This window comes from Alexandromys fortis, unplaced genomic scaffold (genome assembly GCF_014885135.2).
Source record: "Alexandromys fortis isolate MF-2015 unplaced genomic scaffold, M_Fortis_MF-2015_v1.1 scaffold_146, whole genome shotgun sequence".
NCBI classification, from domain to species: Eukaryota; Metazoa; Chordata; class Mammalia; order Rodentia; family Cricetidae; genus Alexandromys; species Alexandromys fortis.
This window is the reverse complement of record NW_026068042.1, coordinates 4,234,920-4,245,146: the sequence shown is the minus strand read 5'-3', so window position 1 is coordinate 4,245,146 and position 10,227 is coordinate 4,234,920. Positions and strand designations below refer to the sequence as shown.

General features: G+C 46.2%; 1 protein-coding gene across 1 annotated transcript in view; it reads right to left on the bottom strand.

The window, feature by feature from the left end:
• The window catches only part of Dmbt1 (deleted in malignant brain tumors 1), a 60,908-nt gene that overhangs the window by 39,396 nt on the left and 11,285 nt on the right, over positions 1-10,227 (bottom strand). The window contains 5 exon segments of the mRNA XM_050166024.1: positions 1,837-2,154; positions 3,398-3,463; positions 6,544-6,570; positions 8,530-8,853; positions 10,058-10,114. Coding sequence (XP_050021981.1) covers positions 1,837-2,154; positions 3,398-3,463; positions 6,544-6,570; positions 8,530-8,853; positions 10,058-10,114 — 792 coding nt within the window.

The following is a 10,227-nucleotide window of genomic DNA, read 5'->3' as shown; positions in this document are numbered from 1 at the left end:
GCAGGCTAGTAGTCAGTACCATGGTGAAGCCTCCAGCCCTCCATGTTCGACAGCATTCAACAGTGGGGTTCTATATGCCCAGTGGTGTGTTCACACAACAAATCATAGGCAGACTTCATCAGCCTTGAATAGGCAAAGACCAAGGATAATCACATGGATAGTAACATATGTAGGAAAACTCTTATAAGGTGAGTAGTAGGTGTCCTCTGGGTTCCCTAGTGCTAACAAAAAGAGCCTGACTCCAAAAGTGACCAGGAGAACAGGGACGCTCCAATTCTAGTTGTGGCGATTCACCCAAGCTAGGTGTGGGATGGACACCTGTGAATAGAAGGACAGGGAGACACAAAGTGCCCAGTAGTTCACCAAGATCACAGGGAGGACAGACAGCATTTTCACAAACCTAGCAGAGGCTGGAATAGAAGAGTAGGGGCTTCCAGAATGAGCCATAAGCTATGCAGTAGATCATGAAGATCTACCCTATACTCCACTGCCCTGGATGGGAACTAGGCTTCTACAGCTTCCTAAATGCAGGTTAGAAAGTCATCACCACCTCTGGGACAGAACAGCCAAGGCCCTGCACTGTGATGCAGATAGACAGCCAAGGGTCCTCTCAGCATTGAGTGATGACCTAAAGGTCCACCCTCACAGGACTAGGATTCTGTAGGACTCTAGCAATGCTTGGGTTCTCTCTCCCCTGCTTCACTACTTCTTTCCATGTGGCTTGGGGACACATGACATACGACCACCCTGCCATACCCGACCCTCAACAGTCATTTGTAACTTTCCCTGTGCTCATGATTGGGCTATTGAGCCTGAATCTGGGAGAACCCTGATATTAGTACAGCGGGAAGAGAGGACAGACTATTGAAGTTTTCCCAAAAGGTTCTCTCTGCAGTGCTTCTGAGAAGGATGCAGGGAAACACTGGCAGGAAAGACGTGAGTTTGCTGCACTGCTTTGCCCTCTGAACACTGCAAAGTCTTACAGAAACTGGTTACATCTCTGCAAACCAGGACTAGGTTACACCTTGCAGGAGGGTGTGCCTGCTGACCCTGTTGCTTTCTCAAGTCTGGGGCCTGATGCTGCTCTTCCATGAACTATCTGTCTCACGTGAATGCTGGAGCCCTGGATAACTGAGAGGATTGTGAAGGCCCTGACTCAATGCTGTAGAATATCATTTTAAAGTGAGTTTCATTTGGTTGTGGTGTGGAAATTGTGCTTCAATGATGAGCAGGTGTGTTGTTTTTATGTTACATTTGTTTACTTCTGTGAAGATATTTTGCATTACCTCTCCAAAACACATGATTGGTCTAATAAAGAGCTGAATGGCCAATACTTGGCAGAAAAGGATCAGTGGGGAAGGCAGGCAGAGAGAATTAAACAGACAGAAAAATTGAGAGAATAAACAAGCAAGAGAAGGGAAAAAGGATGTAGCAGTCAGCCATTCAACTACATAACAAACTACAGAATGAGAAATAAAGAAAGGTCTACAGAAATACAGAATGCAAAAGCCCAGAGGAAAAAGACAGATGGGATAATTGAAGTTAAGAAAAGCAGGCTCGAACAAGCCAAGCAAAGGACTGGCCTTTATAAGGAAAAGTAAGCCACTGTGTATGTCTATTTGGGAGCTGGGTGGGAGGTCTCCGAAAGAGCAAGGGGCCAAAAGAGAAAAAGAATAAAAACGACACCACCACCAGCGAAGAAGGGCAGTGACCTCGGAATTCACCTGCCTTAGAGGACTGAGATGCACATGGCCAGAATGGAGTTCTGGGGTTGTTAAAAGGGACCAAACCATATCCCAGTAATGGCTGTGAGAACTAAGGATGTCTGGGTCATACCTGAGCAGATGACGCCAGCGTCCTCCTGGTGTCCACAGTTGTGGGAGAGCCAGCCTCGGTGGGAGCAGCTTGCCAGATAGTACTCGTGCCCTGTGCAGGCCACGTCATCCAGGACAATGGGCCCTGTGCCCTGTCCAAACCGGGCATTTCCGGGGGCAGACACGGCCCAGCCACAGCCCAGCTGTCTGCACACCACATTGGCATCATTGGTGTCCCAGCTGTCATCACACACGGTGCCCCAATAACCCTGGTACAAGATCTCCACGCGACCCTGACACCGGTCTCCTCCATTCACCAGCCTCACAGGCAAATCAAACCCTGTTTGTGGAAAGACATAGCGATTATCCTTCATTGTTCCTATGTGGATTATGGAGCATGTGTATTCCTGGACAGCTCTTTCATGGGTTTAAGGCAATACAGCACGTGAGCCCCTACTCTGTTGCTTTTTGGGCACCCTGTCTTGGAAAGACCTTACCACTATTTCTTGCCCCTGCATCCTCACTGAATGCTCGCTGCTTCTGTTCTAGGGGGAATGGTGTTTCTGTTACCAGGCAGACTATGTGTGTGCAGGGCTGACATGGGTTGAATCTATCCTGGATGGTGGGCAGACACCTGCTGCATCTTGTAACTAAGGCCTCTGAGTACCATACACTCTTCTGGATGATGACATACACTAGAGAATTTTGGGTGTTTCAAAGAGAGAGAGAGAGAGCAATCACAGCCCCACAACTCCTAACCCACAGACTGCAGTGGGGCACATCCAGGCCCACACCTGTCAGCACTAGAGCATAAGGTAGAGGACGATTTTCTCCGACAGACAAAATGGACAGAACGATGAGCTGCCTGGCAGGAGACAAGTTCAGGAGTCCTTGGCAAAGGCTCTTACCAGTTGATTACACAGACATGCTGAGATGTGTTACCAGAACTGTTTTTTCAGGCCCAATAAAACAGTATTCAACATGTATAGAGGCTATTGTTCACCCAACTGAGCTGGGTCAGGAGCTTTCTCTATAGGCTCACCTTCTGTCTACAATAACAGCACACTAGAGAACCCCGAACTTTGGCTCTGCTGGTACCAGGACCACTGATGTGAACTTATCACTGCAGTCAAACTTCAAGTGCCCAACCAGTCTAGAGAAGACAAAGATCCGCACGGGTTTTGCACTGATGTGAAATGGACCCCTTTGAAGGGACTCAGAATGGGTCCCATAATATATCATCAGTCTCCGTTTGCCATGGAAACCTCTCTGGAAGCTTGTCTTATGATAATTCTCTAACACAGATTCTTCTGACATAACACTATTTAGAGACTATGGAAATCAGAAATGCACCCCATGCTGACTGTCTCCTCTGCACAGAGAGACACAAATAAAAAGTCAGAGGTGCCTCAGTAAAGGAAAGCCCCGTGTATCAGGAGTCAATCCCACCTTCTTTAAGTTTTCACTACACACACACACACACACACACACACACACACACCCTTGCGTGTCTCAGGAAAGGCAACACCATGAATGACACTAGCGTTACCACCTACAGAGAAACATTTGTACCACTTCCTTACCTACAGTTGTGTCAGGAGGAGTGGTGGTCACCTCTGGGGTGGTGGAAGGCTCTGTAGTGGTCGGCTCTGCATGTTCAGAAACAGATTGGAGACAAAAATAGAAAATATGAAATCAAGTCTCCATTGAGAAAACCAGAGACATGCAAGTACAGTTAAATCGGCTGACTTGGGGTCTGAACTGGGTAATGAATGTGACTCTGGCATGGAGACACGGGGCAGCATGTTTCTGCTAGGTGTGATGTCCCTAGTCACTCACAGTGAGTGACTGTGAGAGAAACAGACAGCAGGTGAGTGCTGTCAGCGCCCCCTACCCCCATGGAACAGGTTCAGCATCCTGATAGCAGGATCCTGGGTGCACCTTTGCTGTGGCTACTTTGCACTTATGAGTACTCGGTGGTATGTGAGTAACAGGTTGGAATGGAAACAAGGTGAGGGGGTCAGATGGGTGCAGTTATTGAGGTCTTCACAGGTGGGGATGGGCAAAGGACAGCTGAGCAATACAAGACATTCACAAGGTACTTCCGGGTCTGAATGAAGCCATCTTGCTGCCCTCTGCTGGTCACTCTGCGCTGTCCCCCTAGAGAACTGCCATCCTCAGTCTGGCCCTCACTGGAGGATGGTCCCCTGAGTCCCTGCCAGGACATTTCTGCTTCTCTCAATACATGTACTCAGGGGAGGAAGTGGCTTTATCATGCCAGGGGCACAGTGGCACAGGCACTGGTCCTCTGTGGCCTCCCCTATAAACTCACACAGAAGTCTGCAAGCTCTCTCCCTGGTTGGACAAAGATGGTCTTATCTAGGCAGTCCTGGGTTCAAACCCCACCTTCACATTTACAGCCACGGAATCATAGACACGAACTATTAACAAATTATCTAACTATGTTTTAGTTTTCCTATACAAAGAATGGGATCAATGATACTTACCTCAAAATGTTGGGAAGGTTTCATGATAAGAGCACACATATCCTGTATTAGCTCAGCTCTGATTGTGTGCAATATCTTTAATTTTTGAAATATTTCTTTTATTTTTATTTATGTGCACAGACAAGTATCTGTGCAGGGTATGTGCACTTTGGTACACTTGCCCATAGGGGCCAGACGAAGGTGGCAGGGCTACTCTTTGTTGGAGTTACAAGTGCTTATAGACTCTCTAATGGATGCTTAGAACTGAACTCAGGTCTTCTGAGCAGTGTGTACTCTTATGATGACCATCGCTTCAGCCTCTACTTTACATTTCGATGGATTCTTTTCATATATGAAAATTATTTTGGTTCTGATATATAACATGTTTTGAGCTATAAGATGTTGCTACCCTTTGCAAGAATGGCTCTTATTGTACAAGGAAGAACCAGTGAGTGTTTCCAGCTAGATTTTCTGACACTAGGCTCAAGCTAATTTCACCCATCAACTGACTGAAGGGCAGAGAGGAGAAGGAAGGTGAAGGACAGGGATTGGTGGAGTTTACACAGCAGCCTGACATCCACGCCTCTCATCTCACTCCATCCCTGATTCTGTACCCAAAGCTGCACTTGGATCCCACCAGACAGCAGAGGACCAGCAGCAGGGCTGACGACCTGTCCTAGCTGGCTCCACTGTCACCTGCCACAGTTGAGTCATTTGAAGGAGTCTCAACTGCTTGTCTTATCTAAATCACAGTTGCTACTGACTATGTCTGTGGGAAATTCTCTTGATTGATAATTGGTAGAGGAATGCCATCCCATTGACCTTATCAGATGAGCCTGTATAGTATAAAATTGCAGGCTAAGCATGAGTTTGGAAGTCAGCAAGCAGGGATCCTGTAAGGCCCCTGCATCAGGTCCTGCCTCTGGCTCCACTGCCCTGGGCTCGTGCCCTGGCTTCACTAGATGATAGACAATAAACTTTAAGCTAAATAAACCCTTCCTCCCCCTAGTGGCTTGTGGCCAGTGTTTTATCACTGCAGCAGAAAGCCCACTGGATACCAATTTAATGAGTAGCCAATAATCAGAGACTAAGAGCAAAGGAGAAGGCCTTAGTTGTCACTTCTGGGATTCACTAGCCTGAAGAAAAACCAAAAAAAGTTATAAGAGGGTTCACTGCTTAGAAATGAACGCCTTCAGGTTACAAAGTTAGCTTCAACTGCACTGTCCACTCTTCTGGGTATAGGGTGATCTGTGGTGCAGTCATGGCTGTGTGCACTGCCCAAGTACTTGGTATAAATGATTTTTTTGCAAAAGGAATTAAAAAACATGTGGGCTGTAGATGAAGTATACAGCATTTCAGATATGATAAACAAGAGTTGGGCATGGTGGCAAACTCCTGGAATCCCAGATCTCCTGAACTAGAAGCAAGGGTATCAGGAGTTCAAGTGGCCTTGTTTTTTTTTGTTGTTGTTGTTGTTAATTAAAACACTCCTTGGCCTATTAGCTTATGCATATTTCTAGCTAGCTCTTACATCTTAAAGTAACCCATTTCTATTAATCTGTGTATCGCCATATGGTTGTGGACTACTGGTTCTGTCTGGCATCTCATGTCTGTCTCCTGCAGCGGGTTCATAGATTCTCCCTGACTCTGTCTATACTCTCACTATATCTCTATCAGCCTGACTCTATTCTGAAGCGGCTTTGTGTATACATCATGTCTGAGACCAGCCTGGGCTACGTGGGTGTCAAAATAAGTAATTAAATAAATAGCGTGGACATATTTTTTTGTTTTTTGAAGTCCTACCAAACTAATGGGCCTATATGTTTGCAAGTCTTAAAGTCTTATTAGTCTTGTACCAAGCAGATTTCCCAGAATATGGAGGAGGGCAGGTTATCCTTACACATCATCTGATAAAGCACAGACCCCTGAGCCACTCTGGTCTCCAATCAGAATCCCATGTGGGAAGGATATGAATCCCAGACAATGCAATCAGATATTCTATTAGATTCTGACACATGCTAAAATTCGAGGCAGGAACAACATCAGATTGAAGAGTGCACCTAGGTTACCACCTGACCCTTTATGCTCCAGCTGGCAGAAGCTTCTGTGTCATTACATGTCCAGATCACACACAGATTATTTAATGCTTCCTTGTCTCGTTAGAGAACATTTAGTGAGGCAGTGTTTATTATGACATATGGGAAACTCTAAACTGGTACAGTTCATCTTTTCAAAGTGCTTACCAGATGTTGGATAGCTTGCTTGAGAATCTGTAAGGGAATAAAGCAAATTCAGATTGTGTGTTTCACCCACAGGAAACCTGGGGAAACCTAACTGGGGAGCAATAGTGCTGATCAACCAGGACACCCAAGGTCAGGTTCACCAACCCCTGAACAGAAAAGTCTTACACCTCTGCTGTGTGGGCTCCTTGAAGACAAAGTCTAACACTGAGATTCCATTTTCTTGGTCAGAAGAGAAAAACAGATTTAGTAATATCCCATTGGTACTCTGTGTCCATGGCTTCCTTCATGGATTACACAGCCAGTGGATCATAAAATGGGGGAACCCCTGCAACTGTACAGAGCAGGCAGAAACTTTCACTCCGCCCTCACCCCAGGAGTACTGAGTTACAGCAACGACCTACACGACCTTGGTGTTCTATCAGGGGCTGTAACTGGGAATAACTGTAAAAATGCGGGAGACGTGTGGGTCACACACAGTTTATAAAGATTGAGTATGGAAGTGTTTGAGTATAAGCAAGGGGGTTCTTAGAACCAACCTCCTGTGGAGACTGAGATAATTGCTCAGGAATGGTGAGGATGTAGTTAGTGTTGTTCCTGGTTTAACATATGTGTGAGTATGTTTGTGTATGTATATGCACATATTATGGAAATAGCAGGGCTGCTCAGGTCTGGAAGAAGGCCTGAGTTTGAGCTACCCACTATTATATCCGCTGTCTGCCTGTTGAAATATATTCGTGTGAGCCAGGCACCCTGTTAGGTTCTTGGTTCATACACCAAAATTGGCACTAAGGTGTGTCTCCTGCCATCCAGAGACTTCCAGCATAGTCAGGTCCCTGAAGACATCAACAGACAGTCTTGTACAAGGGGCAAGTGCTAGCTGAGATGTGGTGGAAGAATAGGAATGGCCAGTGGATAACATAAAGTGTATGTGTGTCTACATCCATATCTGTTTCTATGGGTCTTTTTCGCTTCATTGTCAATGTATGTCTATGTGCGGGTGTGCATGTGGGGGGGTGTATTTATGTGTAAAATGTGTGTTTGTGTCATGTCTGTCTGTGATGTGAATATTTGCATGTGTGAATATCTGTAGATTTGTTTCTCTGTTTATGGATGTTTCTCTCTGTATGTTTCTCTCTATGCAAACTAATCTATATAAGTTTAGTTATATCTCTGTGTATACCTGTGTGTATGTGCATGTGTGTGTATGCGTGTGTTTGTGTGTGTGTGTGTGTTTCTAACTCTGTTGACTATAAATCAGGAAGGGTTTTCTAAAAGCAGACAATGTCCCTGGACTTTAGAAAGAGCAGTTAGGCCACGTGACGGTGGCACACACCTTTAATCCCAGCTTTCAGTAGGCAGAGGAAGTTGAATCTCTGTGAGTTCGAGGTGCTATGGTCTACAAGAGCTAGTTCCAGGATCCAGGACAGGCTACAGAGCTACAGAGAAACCCTGCCATGAAAAAAAAAATCACCTGACTGAGCTAATAAAGGACTGAATAACCAATAGCTTGGCATGAAAGGATGAGCAGGTCTGGCAGGCAGAGGGAATAAATGGGAGGAGAAATCTGAGAGAAGGAGCAAGAGGAGTCAGCGGCCAAACACCCTGCTACACAGCCACTCACAGAGTGAGAAGTACTGAAAGGTGTATAGAAATAGGGAAAGTAAAAGCTCTGATGCAAAAGAGAGATGGGATAATTTAAGTTAAGAAAACCTAACTTTAAAGGCCAAGCTAAGGCTAGGTACTTAAGTACAAGAATAAATCTCTATGTGTGATTTATTTGGGAGCTCAGCGGCTGGCTTGCAAGAGCAAGGAGCCAAAAGAGAAAAAGAGTGAAAACAAACACGACTAGCTGAGAATGGCAGGGCTCTGGCCTTAGAAAAAAACCAGCCTTAGGAAAAAAAACAATGCCAGAATGGGGAGGGGGGCTTAAAAGGGACCAAACCATATCCCAGTAATGGCTTGAGAACTAAGGATCTCTGGTCATACCTGAGCAGATGACGCCAGCGTCCTCCGAGTGTCCACAGTTGTGGGAGAGCCAGCCTTGGTGGGAGCAGCTTGCCAGATAGTACTCGTGCCCTGTGCAGGCCACGTCATCCAGGACAATGGGCCCAGAGCCCTGTCCAAACTGGGCATATCCAGGGGCAGACACTGCCCAGCCACAGCCCAGCTGTCTGCATACCACATCGGCATCATACAGGTCCCAGCCATCGTCACACACGGTGCCCCAGGAACCCTGGTAAAAGATCTCCACACGACCCTGACACCGGTCTCCTCCATTCACCAGCCTCACAGCGAAATCAAACCCTGTTCCTGTAAAGACAAGGGGTATTCTCCATCATTGTTCCTATGTGGTTGACGGCGCATGTGCATTCCTGGGCAGCTCTTTCATGGGGTTTAAGTCAATACAGGACGTGAGCCCCTCCCCTGTTGCTTTTTGGGCACCCTGTCTTGGAAAGACCTTACCCCATCACTTGCCCTTGCACCCTCACTGAATGCTCGCTGCTTCTGTTCTAGACAGGAAAGGTCTGTCTGTCACCAGGAGGGCTATGTGTGTGCAGTGCTGACATGAATCTATCCTGGATGGTGGGCAGACACCTGCTGCATCTTGTAACTAAGGCCTTTGAGTGCCATACACTCTTCAGGATGCCAACATATACTGGTCAATGTGGGGTCTTTCACGGACATAGAGAAATCATAGCCCCACAACTAATGTACAGAGTGCCCACGGGTACATCCAGCCCCACCTTGGCCCACATTGCTCTTTGACTGACCGAAGAGACTGATTGATAAGCTCCCTGGCAGTAGACACGTTCATGGATCTTTGGCAAAGGCTCTCACTGGCTGCTTACCCAGACAAGGGTGAGATGTGGTATCAGAACTGTTTTTTCAGGCCCAATAAAACAGTATTAATCATGAATAGAAGCTATTGTTCACCCCGCTGAGCTGGGTCAGGAGACTGCCCATGAGCTCACCCTCTGATTTCAATAACAGCACACTAGAAAGCCCTGAATTTTGTCACTACTGGTCTCCAAGACAACTGATGTGAACTTACCACTGAAGTCAACCTTTAACTACCCAACATGTTTAGACAAGACCAAGGTCTGCATGGGTTTTGCACTGGACTAACGGGACCCTTTCAAGGAACTCAGATAGGATCCCACAATATATCATCGGTCTCATTTTGCCATGGAAACGTCTCTGCAAGTTTGTCTTATCTTGATCCTCTAACCCAGAGTTTCTTTGGACATAACACTAAATATTGAGACCATGGAAAACCCACTCCATTGCTGACTGACTCCTCCACACAGAGACAAATGGGTCATGATAGAGGAAAGCTCCAACAATCAGGACCTTATTCTAGCTTCTCTAAGATTTCACAATACTACACACACACACACACACACACACATACACACACACACACACACACATCTCTTTAAGTGTGTCAAGAAAGTCATGGCTGACACTGACATTACAACCTACACCAGAGAGAGATTTATACAACTTTAGTTACCTATTGGTAGAGTGCTGGGCGGCACTGCAGTGGTAGTCGGCTCTGGAGTGGTGATCTCTACACGTTCATATATGGATGAGAAAGAAACATGAAGTTAAGTCTCCATTGAGAAAAGGTCAGGCATGCAAGTACAGTTAAAACTGCTGATGGATGTGATTCAGGCTCTCTAC